The sequence below is a fragment of the Artemia sp. Qi Xiang Cuo genome, unplaced genomic scaffold (genome assembly GCF_049724085.1).
Source record: "Artemia sp. Qi Xiang Cuo unplaced genomic scaffold, ASM4972408v1 HiC_scaffold_22, whole genome shotgun sequence".
Taxonomy (NCBI): Eukaryota; Metazoa; Arthropoda; class Branchiopoda; order Anostraca; family Artemiidae; genus Artemia; species Artemia sp. Qi Xiang Cuo.
This window is the reverse complement of record NW_028297431.1, coordinates 7844936-7869444: the sequence shown is the minus strand read 5'-3', so window position 1 is coordinate 7869444 and position 24509 is coordinate 7844936. Positions and strand designations below refer to the sequence as shown.

The 24509-nt window shown below is 33.1% G+C and overlaps 2 protein-coding genes across 2 annotated transcripts in view; both read right to left on the bottom strand.

Moving 5' to 3' along the window:
- Nucleotides 1-24509, bottom strand: part of LOC148939110 (uncharacterized) — a 121071-nt gene that overhangs the window by 81503 nt on the left and 15059 nt on the right. The gene's annotated exons all lie outside the window — the stretch shown is intronic.
- LOC148939111 (uncharacterized) lies at nucleotides 4609-14120 on the bottom strand. Its single transcript, XM_089107326.1, has 2 exons — nucleotides 13053-14120; nucleotides 4609-4653 (listed from the first exon to the last, which is right to left on the bottom strand). Exons 1-2 carry the CDS (start codon nucleotides 14067-14069, stop codon nucleotides 4609-4611), a joined length of 1062 nt encoding a protein of 353 aa, XP_088963452.1. The 5' UTR covers nucleotides 14070-14120.

Below are 24509 nucleotides of genomic sequence, written 5' to 3'. Positions count from 1 at the left end.
TTTTAGGTGATGGTGTCGCCAACAATGGGTCGAAAATGACATGTAATCACTGCAGAGCCTTTTTATTGCTAGATGATCACCCAATTCACTTCTTAGTGTTAACTGACAGAGTTCCAAATACGAAGTGTTTACAGGAACATACTGAAGATGCTTTATATTATAGTGATGAACAAGTTCATGAGTTGTTTTTCGTTCAAGAACACGTAGGAGGGGGACATTTGAGTTACCAACTCTCGATGTTTCCACAAAAGATGCATAGAGATATATGCAAGAGTCCGAGGTGAAACCAGGTGGATAATCAGCTAAAGTAACTTGATCCGTCCCGTAAACGGTGCCAGTATTTTCCCCATTGATCATATTCTGTTTAAAGCGAAGAACGTCTCTCAGATTATCATTGAGAATAATTATTTCGGTGTCAACAGGGGAGGTAATGTAAATCCCATCGTGTTGCAATGAATAATTAAAATGGAATGTACCATTCCTACGATATGAGATTTTTCTATTTATTGTGTGACACATATCTGTCATATTATCATATTCAATATATTTCAATTTGACATGTGGATATTCGCTAGATTTAAGTGCTTCAACCCATTCTTAGTCAGAAAAGAGTGTCCAATCGAATGGTATAACTTTTATATCATACACACGATCTTTTCTCAGGAGGCCAGAGGCATTTTTGAGAATGCAATTGACAAAAGCCACTTCATACGCGCCGTCAATATTGATAGAGGGGGAGAGTTTCGTCCAAACATCAATTGTCTTATTTAAGTCGTTATAGAGAGGATCGGAAACGTTGGACATAAATGTTACATAGAAATCATTGGGCACTGTCAATATTTTCAACACTGATCCAACAATCGAAATCAGAGTTGTATCCTAGCCACCGAACACAAAGATCGATATTTGAACTATGAAACAAGCATTAATGGAGATCTTATTGAAAATTTATGGCTGATATGTGAGAGTGAGATCTTCAGAGAAGTTGGTGCTAAAAGACAATGGCAACATAAAAATAATAGTTGATCAAGATAGGCATCTTCTCGCTAATGGTTCTGGTAACACATTACCTGTTGATACATCCTATTACCATCATTCCTTTATGAATGTTCAAATGAAAGCGAGGAGGAAAAGAAACGCCAACTGTTGCACTAATATTATAGATCATATTATGTCTACATGTCAGAACTGTTACCTGTGTAAAAACAATGTGAGAATAGACAGTGATATCGCCAACAAAATGTAGAACTTAGTAGAATAAAGACCTGTTTTAAAATCTTTACACTTTGTGAATTTAGACAGCGATAAGGGCTCCTCATTGAGACCAATTCTAGGACTTGAGTTCTAATTATTGGTTGCTGTAGTAAAAGTTGCCACACGGATGTCGGATAAAATTGAGAATTTCTAAGTATCATAGTGAATGAATTCTTTATGAGCATCATTTGCTGGATACGTCAGTTAACATTATCAAAATCAAAGTATTAGAGTAATTAAATTCTCTATCAACATCTTTTCTCAGATACATGGGATAACATCGACAAAATGTAAGTATTAGAGTGAATAAATATTTTCTATCAACATCTCTGTCAGTTATATTGGATAAATTTGACGAAATCAAACAAACAGATTAAAAACATTCTTTTTCAACATCTTTTATCGGCTATGTCAAATCTATAATATTGTCAAACTCTAAGTTAACATTGTCAAAATCTCTAAGATAACATTGTCAAAATCTAAGTATCAGAGTGAATAAACTCTTATCAACTTCCTTTGTCGGTTACATCATATAAAATTCCCAAAATATAAGTATAAAATCTTTATCAGCATCATTAGCTGGATACGTAGGTTAACATTATCAAAATCTAACGATCAGTGATTGAATTCTATATCATCATCTATTCTCGTATATATAGGATAAAATCGACAAAATCTAAGGATTAGAGTGAATAAATGATTTCTTTCAACATCTCTGTCAGTTAAATTGGATAAAATTTACAAAATTGAACTATAAGATTGAATAAATTCTTTACCAACATCTTTTGTCGGATACGTCAGCTAACACTGTGAAAATCTAAGTTTCAGAGTGAATAAATTGTTTTATCAATTTACTTTGTCGGTTACTACAGATAACATTCACAAAATATGAGTATCAGAGTGACTAAGTTCTTTATCATCGTCTTTTGTCAGATACGATTGTTAAAATTGAGAAAATCTAAGCATCAGAGGGAACAATTTCTGTATCAATGTCCTTCGTCGGAAAATTTGGATAACATTGACAAAATGTAAGTATCAGAGTGAATACATTCTCTTTTAACATTCTGTATCAACATCATTTCGTGGATATGTCAGATAAATTTGACAAATTCTGCGTATCAGAGTGAATAAATTCTTTATCAGCATCTTTTGTCAGAAACATCGTATAAAATTGATAAAATCTAAGCACCAGATTGAATAAATTCATTATCAACATCCTTTGTTGGATACGTCGGATAACATTGACAAAATCTAAGTATAATTGTGTATCAGCGTGATTAAATTCTTTATCAACATCTATTGACGGATACATAGGATAACATTGAGAAAGTCTGAGTATCAGAGTGAATAAAATTTTCATCAACATCTTTGTCAGATACATCGTATAAAATTTACACAATCTAAGTATCAGAATGAATAAATTCTTCATCAACATCTTTTGTCTGATGTTAGATAAAACTGACAAAATCTAACTATCAGAGCAAATAAATTCTTTATCAACATCCTATATCAGATACATCAGTTATCCGCATAAAATTGATAAAATCTAAGTTTCAGAATGAATGAATTCTTTATCATCATCTTTTGTCATATATGACGGATAACGTTGTCAAAATCTAAGTAGCAGAGTGAATAAATTCCTTATCAACTTCTATTGTTGGATATATTGGATAACCTTCACAAAATCTAACTATTAGAGCGAATAAATTCATCATCATCTTTTTTTGTCAGATACAATTGATAAAATTTAGAATATCTAAGTATCAGAGTGAATAAATTCCTTATCAATGTCTTTTGACAGATACGCTTAATAAAATTCACAGAATCTAATTATCAGAGCGAATTAATTCATTATCATCGTCATTTGTCAGATACCATTGATAAAATTGAGAAAATCTAAGTATCAGAGTGAATAAATTCGTTATCAAGTGGTGCACCACTCTAAGTGAGCGTAAATTAAACCTAACGTTTTGCATGTCTCTCTCACCATGACTGTGTGTCTGAGTGGGTGTGCTGCCATCTATAACCAGTCTGACCTAAATTCAAAGCAACGATGCATAAAGTGAAAATTCGCAAAACTTAAATTTTATTAATGTTATCTGATGTATCCGTTAAAACCGTTCAAAAACAAATTTATTCACTCTGAAACTTAGATTTTGTCAATTTTATCTGATGTATCTGACAAAAGATGTTGGTAAAGAAATTATTTAATCTGACACTTACATTTTGTCAATTTTATCCTATGTATCGGAGAAAAGATTGCTGATATAGAAGTTTATCACTCTGATATTTATATTTTTGTTATGATATCTGACGTATCCGGCAAAAAATGTTGACAAAGAATGTATTCACTCTGATACTTATATTTTGTCAATGTTATGCTATGTATCCAACAAAGAATTTTGTTATAGAATTCAGTCACTCTGATACTTAGATTTTGATAATGTCATCCGACGTATCCAGAAAAGGATTTTGTTAAATATTTTGTTCACTCCGATACTTAAATTCGTCAAGTTTATCCGATGTATCCAATAAAAGATGTTGATAAAGTATTTATTCATTCTAATACATATATTTTATAAATATTATCTGACGTATCCAACAAATGATGTCGATAAAAAAAAATATCAACAAAGAATTTATTCACTCTGATACTTAGATTTTGTCAACGTTATTTTACGTAAGTCAAAAGATACTGATAACGAACTTATTCACTCCGATACTTATATTTTTCTCAGTTTATCAATGGTATCTGAAAAATGACGATCATAATGAATTTATTCGCTCTGATAATTAGACTTCGCGGACGCTATTAAACGTATCTGTCAGAAGACATTGATAAAAAATTTATTCACTATGATACTTGGATTTTCTCAATTTTATGAATGGTATCTGACAAATGACGATGATAATGAATTTAGTCACTATAATACTTAGATTTTGTGAATCTTATCAAATGTATCCAACAATAGAAATTGATAAGGAATTGATTCACTCTGATACTTAGATTTTGACAATATTATTCGTCATTTATGAGAAAAGATGATGATAAAGAATTTATTTAATCTGATACTTAGATTTTGTCAATTTTATCCGGATAACCGATGAATCTGACATAGGATGTTGATAAAGAATTTATTCATTCTAATACTTACATTGTGCAAATTTTATGCGATTGAACTGACAAAGATCTTGATAAAAAATTTATTCACTCAGATGCTTAGATTTCCTCAGTTTTATCCCATGTATCTGTCAATAGATGTTGATAAAGAATATAATCTCTCTGATAAACTCTGATACTTAGATTTGGTCAGTGCTATCCGATGTATGCAACAACAGGTGTTGATAAAGAATTTATTCAATCTGGTGCTTAGATTTAATCAATTTATCCGATATATCCTATAAAATAGATGATGATAAAAAGTATTCACTCTGATACTTAGATTTTGTTCATGTTCTCCAATGCATCCGACAAAAGATGTTGATAAAGAATTTATTCAATCTGATACTTAGATTTGGTCAATTTTATCCGATATATCTGACAAAATATCTTGATAAAGAATTTATTCACTCTGATATTTAGAATTTGTAAAATTTATACGACATTAACAAGAAATAATGTTGATAAAAATGTTAATAATAAATGTATTCACTCTGATATTTAGATTGTGTCAATGTTTCAAGCATATCTGACAAAGGACGATGGTAAAGATTTGTCATCGGACGATAATAAAGATTTGCAGTGTGACACTTAGATTTTTTGAATGTTATCTGACGTATCCGACAAAAGAAGTTGATAACAAATTTATTCACTCTGATACTTAGATTTGATGAGTGTTATCAAACGTATCTGTCAAGAGATTAATAAAGAATTTATTCACTCTGATGCCTAGATTTTCTCAATTTTACCAAGCATATCTGATAAAAGACGACGATAAAGAATTTATTCATTCCGATATTATCAAAAGTATCTGTCAAACGATATTGATAAAGAATTTATCCACTCTAGGCTATATGATGTAACAACAAAAGAAGTTGACAGAGTTTATTCACTTTGATACTTACATTTTGAATATGTTATCCGACAAAAGATGTTGATAAAGAATTTATTCAATCTAATGCTTATGTTTTGTCAATTTTATCCGATATATCTGACAAAGATGTTGAAAAAATTTATTCACTCTGATACTTAGATTTTGTCAATGTTACCCCCCGTATCTGACAATAGACATTGATACATGATTCAATCACTCTGACACTTAGGTTTTGATAATGCCATCCGACATGTTGGGAAAAGGATGTCGATAAAGAATTTATTCACTCTGATGCTTCGATTTTATCAATTTTATCCTGACCTATCTTACGAAAGATGTTGATAAAGAATATATTCAATCTTATACTTAGATTTTGTCAATTTTATACGATGTATCTGACAAAGGATGCTAATAAAGAATTTATTCACTTTGACACTTAAATTTTGCAAGTTTTATCAAACCTATCTGTCAAAAGATATTGATAAAGAATATATTCACTCTGATACTTAGATTTTCTCAATTTTATGAGGCATATCTGACAAATGACGATGATAAAGAATTTATTAGCTCTGATACTTATATTTTGTGAATGGTGTCTGATGTATCCGACGAAAGAAGTTGAATTCCCTGTGATAAATAGATTTGGTTAGTGCTATGAAACGTATCTGTCAAAATACTGATAAAGAATTTATTCAGTCTGATACTTAGATTTTCTCGATTTTATCAAGCATATCTGACATAAGACGATGACAAAGAATTTATTCACTCTGATACTTAGATTTTGTGAATGTTGTCTAATGTATCAGCCAAAGAAAGTTGATAAAGAATTTATTCAGTCTAATAATTATATTTATTCAGTCTAATAGTTATATTTTGACAATGTTATCCGACAATGATCCGACAAAAGATGTTGATAAAGAATTTATTCAATCTGATACTTAGATTTTGTCAATTTTATCCGATGTATCTGACAAAGATGTTGATAGACAAAATTCAATCGCTCTGATAGTTAGATTTTGTCAATATTATCCCATGTATCTCACAATAGATGTTGATACAGAATTTAATCACTCTGACACTTAGGTTTTGATAATCTTAACCTACCTATCCGGCAAAGGATGTTGATAGAGAATTTATTCACTCTGATACTTAGATTTTATCAATTTTTTCCTGACCTATCCGACAAAAGATGTAGATAAGCAATTCATTCATTCTGATACGTCATTTTTTTTTAATTCTAACCTATCTATCCGACATATGATGTATGAAAATTACTTTTCTCATATCTCCGATGTTTTAATAGACATTCTAAACGTTTGATATGCTAGAATATTCTAAAAATAATGAGCACATAGCATGGTAATGCATAATATATTTTTAATAAAATAATGACATGTAGAATATTAATACAAAAAATGTATTATATATTATTAATATCATTGAACAACTTGAGATATTTTGAATCTGTTCTATAAAATAGTTCACCATGTTCTCTCTTGATACTGTAGCTATTGTCTTCTCTTAGTTCATAATCGGTAGAATAATCATCAAACCATTTTGAGTGATCCACAATTTTATTGGGGTGTCATCTACAGGTTCAATATACGTATCATCTTTGGTATTAATGGGTTCATCAACGGTATGATTAAAAGTAGTATAATATTCACCTGCACAATATTGTCGCTTAATTTATCTTTATATTAATTAGTGATATTGCCTACCAGTGCCATTTTGACTTGCTAGTGTTATCACTGTATATTCTCACATCGTTTTCATAAAGGTAAAAGTTCTGGCATGTAGACAGGACATGATTTATGATATTAGTGCAACAGTTTGCGTTTCTTTTCCTCGCTTTCACTTAAATATTAATACTGGAACGTTGGAAATAGGATCTATCAATAGGTAACACTTTACCAGAACCAGCAGCGAGAAGATGCCCATCTTCATCAACTATTACTTTTATGTTGGCATTCTCTTTTAGCACTAACTTCTCTGGAGATCTCACTCTCGCATATCCACCATGAGTGAGGTTGAATGGTTTCGATAGTCCAAAGAAATTTAGCTTTTCGCTGTCATGACAACGCAAAAATACATTTTCAATAAGATATTCATTAATGCTTATTTCATAGTTCAAACATCTACCTTTGTCAGCATTGTAAGAAATGTCCTTCTAATTTTAGAATTATATCAAGTTGCTATGAATTTGGTAGAATCCGGCTTAAGCCAATGTTCTTTCAAGAGTATATTTTAACCCGATGAACTTACTTTAACCCTTTCCTTTTTAACACAATTTCCTTATTTTGCAATACACGCCCTTTCTTAGAAGGATTGAATTTAGCTATGTTTGTTTGACAAATAAAGGGGAACATATCTTTTTATATAGTGTAACACTGACGATAGAAGTCAGTTGGGGTTATGGCTTTGCTCAAGCTTCTCATTTACATGTAGAATGTAAGTCTAATGTGTTCCTTGCTCTTTCTTAATATTATTATGTTAAAATCCTAGAAATGGGTATATATCCCATTCTTTAATATTATTATTAGATTATTTTAAGCAGGAACATATTAGCCTTAATATATTAGTTATAATGCTTGCTTTCTTTTTATAATAATAATTTCCCTTCCAGCAATTATATGAAAAAGAAATGATCTTTGATTGTGAATTGAATTTTGATTTATGATGAAATCACTATTAACTAAAAAGTTCTCTTCTTTAATAATAAAATCTTAGTTTTTTTATACCTGTGTTGTCTTGTATACTTTATTACGATGATTAGGATTTTGTCAAGATATCTCTTTCACTTGGTTCATTTCGTATATTCAAGGCTTATTTAGGGGCACTCAGGTCTCATGGCTGAGTTTGGACATGGAGTCATCATCATGAGAGCCCCCTTTACAAAATGGTGGAAGCGAAAACACGATGCGATTCTATTGCATTAAAAGCACCTCTTTTTAACGCTATGCTTAGCTTTGAGAGAGCAGAATCTTGATTATAAATCCTTTTTGTAATTTTATAATACTTAAATTGACATAATTAATTGGATCCCTTTATTTTTTCTTCGCCTTCACTGCCTGCCTCTACGTTTTTCTTTTTTTTAGATTCATAAAAATAAGACTAACCGCAATAATAAAAACAGTCAAATAATATTTGGATATTGCTCAATTTGGTACCCTCATAAAGGAACTGTTGGTTGGTGGAGTATGAGAGTAGATAGTTGCCTTTTCCTCGGTTCCAGTTCACTTAAACAGGATTAGTTGGTTGCTTAAGATGGTAAGCTTTAATTAATTTCTCCTGAAGTGATGTCTCTACCTCGGGAAAGTGATACCGGAAGCTTCAGCCCTTGGGCAAGCTTCTACTGTTAATACAGGAGCTACGCCAGCTTCAGTATTCCAAAATGTAGCTTATAGTATTTCCATTATAAAAAAGTTCGTTAAACCACAACAAATATCTAGTTGGGTTAAAGGTCTTCAGACAGTTTGTAGATTAGTGGGATTATAAGAATCCGTTATGATCGAAAGGTACGCTTCCTTAATGTCTGATGAACTGTATAGCTTGTATTTAGAAAAATATGTGACCGCTACACATTTTTCTGGGCTAAAAGAATCCCTGTGCTCTGCTTTTTTTAATAAAATTTCACCGACATGAAAATAATGATGAGCCGGTCGTAGGATTTTTTTAATGCGTATTAATGCAGACTTTGAGAGCTACTCTTCTTTAGTTAAAAATTTTCCGGGGAGTGCATGCCTCCATTCAGGTATTGATTTATTTAAATAACAGAACTTTGAACAAGAATTACATGGGAATATCAAAAGATTTATTCGCAAAAGAAAGAATTGCACAGATACTAAGAATTGCGCAGGGTTTCAAAGGGAGAGATTGTTAAATAAGACAGTTTTCCTGGATTTTTGGTAGTTGACAATTGGCTTTCGCCGCAATCCTAGGATTCAACAATATGGAAGCACTAGACAGTCCCTTTCACTTTCGTGAAAGGAAGTTAGAATTTGGTACCAAGGTTAAGGAATAAGCAGGTTCAATGATGGGTTAGCATATAGGTGTGATTTAGTGATGTCTGATACACGAGTTGACCCTATAAGATTTAAAAGTGTAGATTGTAAGTTAGTTATTAGGCTACAGAAATTATCTCAATTATTGATGGTGATAATTTAATTATTATTCCTATACCAGAATATGAAGAATTTCATTTCAAGTTTAACGTTTTACCGTGAAAAAAAGAAAGTTTTCTAAGAATCTATTTCAACCAGTTTTACACAGTAAAAATTGCTTTTCAAAACAAGCGTATGATGTATGTAAAAATGATTTAATGGTTTTCCGCCTGATATACCACTTGAAACATAAGTTAAACTACCTAAGCAGTTTAGAATCCCTCATTAAATGGCTTTTGTGCTAGAAGAACGTATATAAGCTATGCTGAAATCCGGTAGAGTAGAGGAAAGGGCATCTTCTTTCCCTTCTCCTGTTTTCCTTATAAGGAAACATTCTGTCAGTAGGGTGCACATTCTGGATTCTGGTCCTTTATGTTCCTTGGCAGCTTTCCAAGGCAGATTACCAGACTGGTGATTTGGCAGTGTATAATGTGGTCAAACAGGTTTTTTCTGTTATTAATAAGAATTTCATAAGAATGTACGTCGTGAGTTCACGTGCACAATTTTATTTAAAGCTGATATGGTATAAAGTAGTCAAACATGTTTTGGGAGCATGCACGAAATTATGTAACTCAACCAGTGTTTTTCGAGTCAACATCCACCAAGGCAGATTACCAGACTGTTTATTTGGTAGTGTATAATGTGATCAAAAAGGTTTTTTCTGTTATTAATAAGAATTTCATAAGAATGTACGTCGTGGGTTCACGTGCACAATTTTTTTCTTAAAAAAACTGGTATGATATAAATTAGTCAAACATGCTTTGGGAGCAAGCACGAAATTATGTAACTCAACCAGTGTTTTTCAAGTCCACATCCGTTTTTTTTATCGAAAACTAGAGATTGTCAAATTGCGTATTTAGGAATGGTGGCCAAACATGTTTTGAGAGTATGATCATAATTAATCGAAAACTAGAGATTGTCAAATTGCGTATTTAGGAATTGTTTTTAGGGAAAGCTGTCAATCGCCCATGTGTTATCCACAGTTCCATTTGCAAGTATGTGCTATAAAGAGCGGTTTCTGATTTGTTCTGGACAATTGCCTTTAGCCAACAATAGTTTGATATTAATGTGTCGGTAGATAGGATTTGCGAATTTGATCCTATTAAGGTGGAAAAAAAAGAAAAGGGTTTAGCATTTGCAAATACTTCGATGTGTTGTCAATTTAAAATAGTTTATAAATAAAAAAATTTAACAAGAAATGGCTGAAAAGTGTTTTGGGGGAGATGGGGTGATTGTTTACTGTATAATACACAAGTGATGTTTGGACAGTGTTGTCAATTTCAAATAGTTTAACATACTAAAATAGTAAAATAGTTTATACTCTACAAAGAAGTTGATACTAAGAGGGATGCAGATGACAAGAAAAGAATTGTAATAACGAATAGCTTTACTTCTTCGAAGTGTTCCATATAATACATAAGTGGTGGGGTGATGGCAACAGGATCTCTTACCGGATGAATTAGTTGAAAATAAAGTTTTAACAAGAAATGTCTGAAAAGTGTGATCAGAAATTTAGAATTGTCTTGAGGGGGGGATGTGCCATGGAAACGGGGAAGGTTATTTTTACATGAAAACAACTTCAAAGGTATTTCGGGGGGGGGGGGGTAGCTAACTTCAAATACGGGATAAATTCCATTCGTCTTGGTTTTTAACGATGCTCCTTATTTCTAGTTGAAAATACTTATTTTTTAATTTAATTGGGAATGAAAAGTCAAAGTCTAACATAAAGAACAAGGTATTTCGGAGGGGGTAGCTAACTTCATATACGAGGTAATTTCCATCCGTCTCAGTTTTAACGATGCTCCTTATTTCTAGTTGAAAATGCTTATTTTTTAATTTAATTGGGAATGAAAAGTCAAAGTCTAACATAATGAACAAGGTATTTCGGAGGAGGTAGCTCAATTCATATACGGGGTAATTTCCATTCGTCTTAGTTTTTAACGACGCTCCTTATTTCTAGTTGAAAATGCTTATTTTTTAATTTAATTGGGAATGAAAAGTCAAAGTCTAACATAAAGAACAAGGTATTTCGGAGGGGGCAGCTAACTTCATATACGGGATAATTTCGATTCGTCTTAGTTTTTAACAATGCTCCTTATTTCTGGATCCAAATATAAATATAAATATATATAAAAAAAAGAGAGATCAATATTATTAAATAGAAATTCATACTAAACAAATACAACTTAAAAACAATAGGGAAATTTTTTCTTCAAGACAGTGCAATTTATACTAGTGAATATTTCGGCCCTATGTCCAAGGGCCGTCTTCAGCACAACATTAAATAAAAAAATATATATATAAAAACAAACTTACATTAAAATACGAAGTTTAAAAAACCGCTTTTAAAAAACCTTTAAAAATAGCCCTAGTATCCTTACTTCAACGAAGTTCAACCAGGACTGATAAATAAAATGACGAGAGAGGATGAGTTCATTCAAACGAAATAAAGTGAAATTATTAACTGCAAGTTTTCAGAGCTAATCTTGCTTTTTTTTTTAGCAGCTAGTCTTAAAGGCCTTTTTGTAACGGGTTCAATACTATTGTCAATTGGCTTAATAAAATATTTTGTTAGATCATTTTTAATTAAATTTGAGTATAAAGAATTCAGTGAGTATTCTCCTAAGTCTCTATTTAAGGAAATATTTTTATTTATTTTGAGCCTAATTTCGATTGATTCCCTGACCACCTGTTTTATGACCAAATCACTACTAATGAGAGAAGATTTTTCAAAAAGTATTTTGTTGCTGGGATTATCAAATATATGGCTAGCTAAAGCAGAATCAAAGGAGTTATTAGAATTATTAGCAATTAACGCTTTGTTTATGTCTTCTTTATGCTGGTGTATACGTTTTTCTAGATTCTGATTAGTTATGCCAACGTAATAATTGCCACAATCGCATTGTATTTGATAGACCCCTCTTTGGTGATTAACTGGTGTTTTATATTTACCGGGGTTTGCAAACTTTGTAATTTTTAAATTATTGGTGAATACTAAATATAGATTGTTTTTTTTGCAAATATTTTTTTATTTTTTTGTTGATTCTTTTAATGTACAGAAGATAGCTTATATTAGAGGGTTTTTTCGGAGCCTCACATTGTGAAATATCGTTGATTTTACGAAAATGTCTTTTTAGTCTATGGTTAATCGTATTATTGACAAAAGGAATGGGGTATCCGTTGCCAAAAATAATATCTTCTACGAAATTTATTTCTGATTTTATCTATGAATCGGAGCAAATGTTAAGGGCACGACCATTGAGAGAAGTTACAACTGCTCTTTTAACTTGGGGGGAGTGATTTGAATTTAAATGAAGATATGTATTGTTTTGTTTTGGTTTTCTATAGATAGTGAAGTCCAAATTATTAGTATTACGGATAATTAGCACATCTAAAAATAGTAGTTTATTTTCAAATTCAATTTCTAGGGTAAATTGTAAATCTCTATCATAAGTATTCAGATGATCTAGGAAACTACGAAGTTCAATTTCCCCATAATTCCAAAGTGAAATTACGTCATCCATGTAACGATCCCAATAGACATGTTTTAAAAAAAAGAATTTAATGCCCAATTTTCAAGGTTCTCGACATAAATATTAGCCAGTAGGCCAGATAGAGCTGCTCCCATTGGTAACCCATTTATTTGTTGATAAAAGGAATCACGAAACTGAAAGTACATTGAAAACTTATTACAGATTTTAACAAGATTAAATAAAACTTCACCATCAATCCCTGTCGCTGAGTCTTCGATTAAGTGATAATTTTCCTCTATTTTGGTTTTTAATAATTGCTCAGAAGTAGCCACATCTATATTTGTGTACATGGAAACAATATCAAAACTGCTAATTTTTGTGTTTTCTGAAATACTTGTGTTATTAAGTTTTTTAACCAAATCTTCCGAATTACTGATGTAGGAATTTTGCGAATACAGTAAAGGTTTGAAAGCTGTGCAAAGCCATTTTCCAATATTGGAAGCAGGGGCTTTAGTACATGCTACGATAGGTCTTAGGGGAATACCTTGTTTATGCAGTTTTGGTAAGCCGTAAAATTTTGGACAGAAACTGCCACGGGGGTAAAATTTGTTGTATAATTGTGGTGTGATTTTACCATTCTGTTTTAGCTGTTTTAATTCATTTATAATATTATTAGTAAATTGATCAGTAGGATCATGAGTGTTCGGTTTATATGTACTTGTGTCTTTTAAAAGTGAAAAGATTTTGTTGTCATAGTCTGCCGTATCCATGACAACGAGTGAGTTGCTTTTGTCTGCTTTGGTTATTATAATAGATGGGTCTTTGCGGAGGTTAGATAATATTTTTATGTCGTTTAAATTTTTTCGTGTGAAAGTGGTAGGAGACTTATTCTTTTTTTGGCTATTATAAAGGGTATTTATGAGACAAGACCTAACTTCATCAGGGTTTGAAACAGATGGGCAGTATTTATGCAAATCGGACTCTAAAGAGGAGACTATATCCACCACGGGAACCTGTTTTGGCAGAAAAGAGAATTTTGGACCTTTTTCCAGTGTTTCGATTTCCTGGGTTTCAAATGTTCTAGAAGAGAGGTTAACCATACCGGGTCCAGGAGTGAATCTTGGAGAAAAAATACGGTTTCTCATCGAAGATTCCTCTCTCAATTTTTCCAATTTTGTATAAAGTCGTTCCTTTGACAAGCGAAAATCATGGCTAAACAAATTCCTTTCTAATCTAAGAACTTGAGAAAAATCAACAGTGGATAGGTTTTCAAACAAAAAATCTTCTCTCATTAGTAGTGATTTGGTGGTAAAACAGGTGGTCCGGGAATCAATCGAAATTAGGCTCAAAATAAATAAAAATATTTCCTTAAATAGAGACTTAGGAGTATACTCACTGAATTCTTTATACTCAAATTTAATTTAAAATGATCTAACAAAATGTTTTATTAAACAAATTGACAATAATATTGAACCCGTTACAAAAAGGCCTTTAAGACTAGCTGCTAAAAAAGCAAGATTAGCTCTGAAAACTTGCAGTTAATAATTTCACTTTATTTCGTTTGAATGAACTCATCCTCTCTCGTCATTTTATTTATCAGTCCTGGTTGAACTTCGTTGAAGTAAGGATACTAGGGCTATTTTTAAAGGTTTTTTAAAAGCGGTTTTTTAAACTTCGTATTTTAATGTAAGTTTGTTTTTATATATATTTTTTCTTTAATGTTGTGCTGAAGCCGGCCCTTGGACATAGGGCCGAAATATTCACTAGTATAAATTGCACTGTCTTGAAGAAAAAAATTTCCCTATTGTTTTTAAGTTGTATTTGTTTGATATGGAAAGGCAGTGTGGTCTTCGTCAATATTTGAGAAATTCATACTAAAAAATAGCCGAGAGGCCAACATTCACATAGAACAAAAATCCAAACAAATAACTTAATCATATTAAAAAGACACTTAATTAAAAATAATCCTGAACTAAATGAAATTTAATATTCCTTTTTATTAAAATGATGGAAGAAAATTTATCAATAAAATCCTTGTGAGCATCCCAGACCGGGCTATTGACACAAACGGGGTGAATTTAGATCTCTCAGTACTATACTTGTCAATGTAGATACTCTTTTTTTGTCGCGTGTTATAACGATGTAAATCTTGTGATCGGGAGAACAAACTTTGATTGAGGTAATATGGCGGTAATTTATTAATGTCATAATTAAATTTGAAAATAATTGCTCCAAAAGTAAATTGTTGAGAAACTGGAAGTATATCTAAATAAGTATATAAAGATGCTGTAGAAGACTTATTTGGAAGTGAAATAAGCGATGAAATAAAAAGTTTGAGGATTCTTACTGCTTTATTTTGTAAAATCTGTATTGGTTTAATATGGCTTTTAAATGTAGATAAATATACTAGAGAACAATAATTAATATTAGACTGAATCAGAGAAAAATAAATGCTTCGTAAAGCAGAGTAGGGCAAATAATGCTTCAACCTCCCCATTAAACCAAAATACCTTGAAATTTTTAAGCGTATATTTTGAATGTGTGTTTTAAAAGATAAGCTTTCATCAATCATGAGTCCAAGGTACTTTATCACATTCGCCCGAGATATTGATAAAGATACTTTGAAGAAGTAACTCGGGTAATACGAGGGCATATATTTGACTTCCTGCCGTAAATTATGAAATTAGTTTTTGATAAATTCAAAGCAATAAAATTTGCGGAACACCCTTCAAGAACATTAGAAAATGCAGTATCAAGTTTTGCCTCCAACTCCTCGTCATTCCTCTCAGAAATTGAAACTGCCGTATCATCAGCAAAATGTGTGCTGAGACATGGGATTGCCAAAGCGCGGTGAAAATCATTTACATAAACTAGAAAAAGCAGAGGCCCTAGGACAGAGCCCTGAGGCACCCCAACCATGGAGGACTGAGGAACAGGCGAAGAGAGAAAATTACCTCCATCTATTCGTTGCTTTCTCTTATCAAGATAAGATTTAACTAGATCCAACGCCGGTATGCGTGCACCAAAATTATCCAATTTACGAAAAAGAATACAATGGGATATTGTATCGAATGCTTTTTTAAAATCCAAGTATATTGTTGCTGGAAGTTCACCTCTATCTAAGCATTCATGAATATATTGGATGAGAGAAATGATAGAATGCTCAGTATTGTGTCCAGACCTAAAACCAAACTGGGAATTTGTGAAAAAATTAAACGATTTAAGAAAATCATAGATCCTCTTATAAATTGCCTTCTCAAACATTTTAGAAAATGCTGACAAAATAGAAATAGGGCGGTAATTTGATGGGTTTTCAGGAGAGTCACCTTTGTGAAGCGGAATTATCCTCGCTTCTTTAAAAGCAGACGGGAAAACTCCAGTTTGAAATGAAAGATTAATTATATGCTGTAATGGCAAAATTACTGCAGACAATATTTCTTTAACAATTATAGAACTAGACCCGTCAATTCCCGCTGAATTACCTGGATTTATATCACACACTATTTTTGTTATTTCAGACCGAGAAATAGGCGTAAGAAAAATTGAATTACTTTGAGGAGATGGAAGGTATGAAGAAAAATGTTTATTACTGCGTGAATCAAACTGGTTCATTACTGATGAAACAATTTTCTCTCCTATACTAGCGAAATAAGTATTCAAAACATCAGCCACTTTCTCCAATTTGTTAGTCGTCGATTCATCTTCTAAACTTATAACTTCAGGCAACTTAGAATTCCTTTGTTTTTTAATAATAGAATTAATTAAAGACCACGTTTTGCGAGGAGATTTTTTAGCTTCTTCGAAAGACTCTTTATAATACCTACGTTTCGACAATCGTATCAATGCGGGTAATTTATTTTTGAAGATTTAAAAAATTTTTATATTATAATCAGTTGGATTCTTTAACTACTTTTTAAATAGCTGGGTTTTTTTATTAACTGATATCAAAATTCAAGACGTTATCCACGGCCTTATAGGAAATTTTACTCTGCACATTTTCTTCGTAACAAATGGGAAACTAGAATCAAGGCAGCAATTGAAATTTCTTAGGAAAGTATCAGTTGCCACATCTGTATCCTCCGTGGATATTACATCCTGCCAATCCAATTAACCAAGGCTTTCATTCAGGTGCTTCAATGGTATTTTATTTATTAACCGTACTTGACGTTCCCTACTTACTTGCGGTATTTATAAGTAAAAGCTAAATATGAAACCAGCAGGAAATGATCCGATATATCAGTTAAAACAGCAAAATTTGCTTTAATTGGTAAAGATGTAAAAATATTAGCAATGAGAGAAGCAGAACTAGGTGAAATTCTTGTAGGTATCAGGCAAGTAGGAAGCAGATATGCAGAAAAGCAAGAAGACAATAAATCAACAGAAGCTTCATTTGAAGCTTCTAGAAGGTCAATGTTGAAATCTCCGGAGAGGATAACATCTTTATTTTGAAAATGAGGTTAATGCAAAAAATCATGGAGTTTAGAGAGGAAAGACTTGACTGGAGAAGAAGGAGGTCGGTATACTACGCAAAAAACTATATCATTTTTTCCAAGACTAATTTCAGTTACCATTACTTCAAAAAGCATTTCCTCATGAGAACCTTCTAGATTTACAAGGCGTCGAAAAGAGATACCATCTTTAACTAATACTGCCAAACCACCTCGGCGCCTTGTCAGTCGGTTTTTGAAAGTAAATTGATATCCAGGAAAAGAAATATGAGGAGCCGTGTCTATGAGAAAAGTCTCACAGAATCCAACGACATGACAAGATAGCTTATGAACTACATCGACAAGATCATCCTGTGAACTAAAAAAAAATCTACAATTTAAAAATCCTGTTCTCACAACCCCGGTACTGGGAAGATCAGAAACCTCGGAAGGTAATTTATATCTACATTTTGGAAAATTAATTAGCCCACCATCATTTATTTCATTTCCAAAAAAATTATCATGGCTCTGGAAAATGAAAAAGTCAAAAGGGTTAGACTCTAGGTCTCTCAGTCTATCCCAAATGCAATTATCATCCAATGTAAATAATCAGAATTATGATCAGGACTAGCAGAAACTTACGCAAAAAGCACACCGTCTGAGTCTTACCGTAGCAAAAACAACTGAACCAGCGAGAACTCGAAAATAATGATGAAAGAAAAAGAAACTGTTTGAAAATAAATAGAAACAAGAGAAAGAAACTGAACTTATTCATTGTAACATGAAATGCGGATACAGAAAAAATTATTGTACTCAATTACTTCATATAAATAGAAACACACAAAAAAGACAGAAAATAAACTTATAATAAGCTACAGAGGGACAAAAAACCTCACAAGAAATAAAAATAATAGAAACACACAAAAAAGACAGAAAAAAAACTTATAATAAGTCTACAGACGGGCAAAAAACCTCACAAGACATAAAAATAATAGATCCTATGAACAGAGAAACATTACATAAAGTAATAAAAATAATCTCACCAAACGAATGTCATTATTAATCACCGTAACTAGTCAATCTTAGCCCACTGTGAAGATGGAGACTTTTTACACTCGAGCCATAATTTACTCCCTTTTTGTTTAATACGCGTAAGATGAACCGAACCCAAATCACGCATGTCCTTTCCCTTGGATAATAGACTTAATAGATTTGGATAATAGACTTGGATACTTGGATTGTATGCTCTCAGCCGTGACAGCACTCATTAAAACGGCAAATAAATCGATATCACGGCTGCAAAATACATTCTATCCAATGACTCTATCACCAGAGGAAGAGTTGGCCATTAAAACTGAATAAATATCTTAGGTTTGTAGGGGGGAATTTGTTGAGGGTAATGGGAAAGAGGGAAAGGGGGTAGGGGGAAAGGCGGTAAAGGGATTGTCCTCAACCATAATTATTTGCGCCAACTGATTGTTTCCGGAATGTTCAATTTGCGGGGGGTGGCCCATTAATTATGTAATTCAACCGATCGTCAGCTAGTATTATTTATTGTCTTTACGCACAATTCACACTAATATCTTAGATTTATTTTTCTAGCGTTAGCACGATTGCAATAAGGTGGAGTTGTAGATAGCGCATGGGTAGATGGTTCTTTTTCTTATAATATCATACCCAAGTCGTCTGAAAAGCTGCTGCTCTTAGAATTCAAATGGCAAATAATAGATAACGATAAATTGTGCGCGAATAAGATCCGTTTTTTAGACTCCTTTAGCTTCTTCCCCAAATCCCTAAGATAACTCATTGAAGTACAGAAAAGTGACGATTTTAATAGTTTCCCCCTCCTTAAGTAACACCTCCTTAAACAGCATCAGGACTTTTCAGGCGGTTAAATGCATGATTTACTAACGTGTAAGGGCATATATCCGTATGACTACTACAACTCCACCGCGAGGCTTTTTGAGGAACAATTGCCATCCATCAGCTCATTCTACGATTCACTTAACGAGCGTCAATGCACCACTGTCGACTATAAATTTGCCAAGAGGGTTTGGGCTAAGGGAGGGTGTAAAAACGGGTGGTATTATTGTAGATTATACCTGGCAAGGGATGTATTGACGTTGCTGGATATTGTGTGTAAGAAAAAGGATAAAATCTATTGGGAATTAGGGTTGGATTTAGGTTATTATTTTTCCACTCCTCATTTGGTGATGGATTTAATTCTTAAAATCAGTAAAGAGGAAATAGGCTTGATCACCGACTTGGATCAGCATCTATTTGTAGAGAGATCAATGAGGGGAGGGTATGTTTTTCATGGAGATCGTATGCTTGAAACTGATCCGACTGGACAAGTCACCGGTGTAAAGTCGGATGCAGTTTTCTTGGATATGAACTCCCTCTATCCGTCGGCAATGTCTCACTACTCTTTGCTGTAAGTAAATAATAAATAGTATATCGATCCCCGTTCTATAGGTTTCTCCAACATTGCCAATATTGAGTAGACAGAACAAAAGGGATGGTTTTTTTTAAATTGATGATTAAAGACCCGTGGATCATCTTAACTTGGATAAGGATTCTGTTTTCACGTCCATAAACAAAGTGGTGACTAGGGACTCTTTGAGTCCATACAATATTTCTAAGGTAGACGGATGGTGGTGTGCACTGGACACCTTCAAAACAAAAACTTATCGCCGACCTTCATCCGAAAGAGAGTATTGTTGTACATCACGTTCTTTTGCGGTGGATGGTGGCCAACGGTTCCAACGTCACAAGGATACATAGAGCCCTCCAATTCAACCAGAAGCCCTATTTGAAAACGTTTATTGACACTTTTGTCGATAAACGTTCCGAAGCGAAAACGAAGGTTGAAAAGGAAATTTTTTAACTCATTTTGATCTCAGCCTTTGGTAAAATGTGTGAGAGTGTACGCAATCGAACTCGTTGTGACGTTGTGACTAACCCCAAAAATGTGCTCGAATCGTTGCCGATCCAAACTTCACATCATTCACCATTATAGACTCGAATATGGTCCTCTTAAATAGAAAAAAAAGGTCCTTTTGAAGCTATGAAATATCTGAGTAGTTGAATTTGTTCCATGCAAATGTACTTTTTCCTATTAATTTTGACACTCAGTCAATAATTATTGGTTTTATGAGTATGCTAGAAGTATCGATTTCTTTGAAAATTCCTTTTTCGTACATCTCTGACTTTTTAATAAACATTCTAAACGTTTTACCTGACATTGAAGATCCACACAGAAGCGATCTGAATGGTGTTTTAAATTGATATTAAAACTTGTTTTTAAATGCCATTGCCATTACACTTGTTTTTAATGCCATTTAATGCCATTTAAACTTGTTTTTTATTCAGTTACCCTTTCACCGTTACTAGGAAAGGGTCATCCAATTTTAGTTTGGTGTTTTTATTTCAAGGTTTGGTTTTTATATTTTTATCAGTTTTATTCAAGCGGAGGTCTTGACCGAAATATTTGCATAATTTTCCAATAGGATTCTTGCCAAACACTGTAGCAATAGTAAATTTTAGTTGGATTTTCTAAAAACATTTTATCACGTTTTTCTAAAAATATTTTTAATTATTTTTGTTAAAAGTGTCGTTTTGCCGGACATTGATGGTCCACATAGAAACGATCTGAATGGTGTTTTAAATTGATACATGTTCCCATCGACAGTTCACCTAGACAACTAACTGTAGACTATAGCTGTCTAATGACTAAATAACTTCCCTACTACTACTCCGTTCAAGAATAATAAAAATGAGAAGAAGAAGACGAATAAAGGTTCATATTTTCTTTTATTATGCACACACACACATAAAAAAGTAACATCACTTAAAAAAATACTACATTGAAAAAAGCACATTAAACATGAAAAACAATACACTTTTTTTTAATTTATTTATAATGAAAAATACAACCTTTACATAGGCACTAGAAAAAAACAGTTTAACAGATGTACTTTTTCTTTTCTTTTTAATTTATTTATAAAAACATACAAAATTTAATGAATAATGCACTTAAAATATCACTTTTATTTATAACATTTTTAAGGGCCCCTCCCCCCCCGGGAGTGGCGCGGCGGCCGCTGGTGGCGGCCAGCCAAAGGCTGGTAGCCCCCCCCCCCAGGCCGGGTGCGGGGCCAGAAAACAATTTGAACACTTTTTTATTTACAAAAAAACAGAACATACGACTCTGCCTTGCTATAAAAAAATGCTGAGGTGGGAAAAAAACTACTGCTGAGTTGTGAAAAAAAAATAATGCTGAATTGGAAAAAAATATCTATTAAAAAAAGAATCCCACTACCACCCAACCATTTACTATTGAATCTTTTCACAAACGAGGTGATGTCTATATTCCCGACACACCCTTTGGTCAGAAGTCATATAATGTCCATGGGGTAGCACCTTTACACCATCCACACACACATAGATTTTATCCGACACGGGACACGTGGCTATTGTATCAACTAAAACTGTGTGGTTTTTAAATTTTAAAGAGCGAATCGCCATGACCTTCACCCTTGGAACTATACTATTTTCCACACAGTTTCTGTATACATTCATGTCGAAATTCTTATTCAAGTAGTTTCTATGCACCCCTTGGCAGACTTTTTTGATTACCTCGTTGTGTGTTTGCACACAGTACACCTTTGCACCTGCAAGCACACCAGTGGAAATCAAGTCACTTCCCGTCTCTGATTTTAAAGTTAATATCTGATTTGGGGCCTGATTTGAGGAGTGGAAAAATAATAATCTAAATCCAACCCAAATTCTCCATAGATTTTATCCGTGTTCTTACACACAATATCCAGCATTGTCAATACATCACTTGCCAGGTACATTCTACAATAATCCCACCCGTTTGTACACCCTCCCTTAGCCCAAACCCTCTTGGCAAATTCATAGTCGACAGTGGTGCATTGACGCTCGCAAAGTGAATCGTAGAATGAGGTGATGGGAGGCAATTGTTCCTCAGAAAGCCTCGCGGTGGAGTTGTAGTAGTTATACGGATATATGCCCTTACACGTTAATAAATCATACATTTCACCGTCTGAAAAGTTCTGCTGCTGTTTAAGGAGGTGTTGCTTAAGGAGGGGGAAACTATTAAAATCGTCACTTTTCTGTACTTCAATGAGTTGTCTTAGGGATTTGGGGAAGAAGCTAAAGGAGTCTAAAAATGGATCTTATTCACGTACAATTGACTGTTATCTATTATTTGCCATTTGAATTCTAATAGCAGCAGCTTTTCAGACGACTTGGGTATGATATTATAAGAAAAAGAACCATCTACCAATGTGCCATCTACAATGTGCCATCTACAATGTGCCCTCCCCCACCAAAGACAGATAGATGGGGAACCAACAAGGACAGATCAAAAATATTTAGGAATAACCTGGGAACAAACAAACAATTTAAGAGAAAATTTTATTGCTATTATTGTAGCAAACCAAACCACTATGCAGCTGATTGCTGGCATAGAATACGCAAAGAAGGCCAGACATACAAGATAAGACACCAATTCAGAACGCAGGGGGACAGAAATTTAGGAAGACAGGGAACAAATAATACTTGGCAAACACCTAATAATATTCCTGAATTTAGGCCCAGAAGTTAAACAGTTAACAATACCCAGGGTCAAAGTAGCAGCGCTGAAGAAAACTGGGATAATCCCAGAAATTTTTGGCCAAACAGTGGGCATTCAAACGGAGAAACCAGCCTGGAAGGGTCGACAGAGCTGTTTCCTTACAAAGACCCTTATATAGTTTAGAATGTTGTGATACAAATGCAAATAATAATAATCTACCAATTCTGCGTTGTTTTAAAATTGAGTGTTTTCAAAATTTACCATGTTTACTAGATACAGGCGCATCTAAATCATTAATTTGACAAGAAGTTTTTAATAGGTTTCCTCCTAGTGTCAAAAATCGAGTAAGCAGATGCCAAAATACCCTAACATCAGTGACAATGCACAAGCTGACAATTTTAGGAGAATGTCCACTAAAATTTAGTGCAGGGGATAAAGAGATAACAGTAACAGTAATAATATGTAAGCAGCTACCATTTCCTTGTATTCTAGGAGTAGACGCCATCAGAAAATATGGGATTGTATGGGAACCCATATCCAATACAATCACAATAAACCAGGCAAATGAAGGTAATAGGCAAATTTGCGTAGCAACAAATAAAGAAAGTGAAGATTCGAATTATAACCTAAAAATAAGTAGAAAAATCACAATAGAAGGGGGAACGACAGCTTAAGTTCTAGCTACATTAAATAAAAAAGAAGGAAAGGTTAAAACAATGGATGCCGTGATAGGGGGTACACCATAAAAGAATACCCAATGATTTTTGCGGAAAATCAAGTTATAAAAATTGAAAATGGTATAACATACTTAAAACTATCAAATCTAAGTAATGATAAAATAAAACTGAGCCAGGTAGAACTTGGATCAGTAGAAAAGATTTCAAATTCAGAAATAAAATCTCTAAACAGTCAAGAATTAAGCGTAAAATTCACTTCTAGCCAAAAACATTCCTCCTCCAAAACATTCCAAAAACATTCCTCATCCTCATTAAAACCGCAACCACAAGAAGATTATGGAATGACGAAAACGGATTTTTTGCAACAATTTGATTTAAAAAATTTACCGGAAAACGTAAAAACTAGGGTGGAAAATATTCTTTGGGATTTTAAATGGACTTTTGCAAGACACAATGCAGAATACGGATTAACTCACTTAATTACGCACAAAATCTCAACAAAGGGCCCTCCAATCAAAAAGTCACCGTATAAAACACCTTATCATTTAAAGCCATGGCTAGAAAGCCAAATAAAAGAAATGGAAGATCAGGGTATAATTAAAGAGAGGATTAGTGATTGGTGCTTTCCATAAGTAATAGTCAGAAAAAAAGATAACACCTGGAGACTATGTATAGACTTTAGATCACTAAACGCCGTTAAGATTAAAAACGTGATGAAGCTACCAAGAATTGATTCGATTTTAGATTCCTTTGGCGGTTCAAAATATTATACTAGTTTTGATTTAATAGCAGGATATTGGCAAATCGCTTTAGATGCAGAAACTAGACATAAGGCCACAGTAATCTTAGACGATGGGAGAACGTTCACGTTTGAACGTA

Coding starts and splice junctions, on each gene's coding strand:
- LOC148939111 (XM_089107326.1), bottom strand. CDS start 14,069: ATGAGAAACCGTATTTTTTCTCCAAGATTCACTCCTGGACCCGGTATG. Junction 4,654..13,052: donor CAGCTCTATCTGGCCTACTG/GCTAATATTTAT, acceptor TCTATTTTATAG/GATATATCGGATAAATTGAT.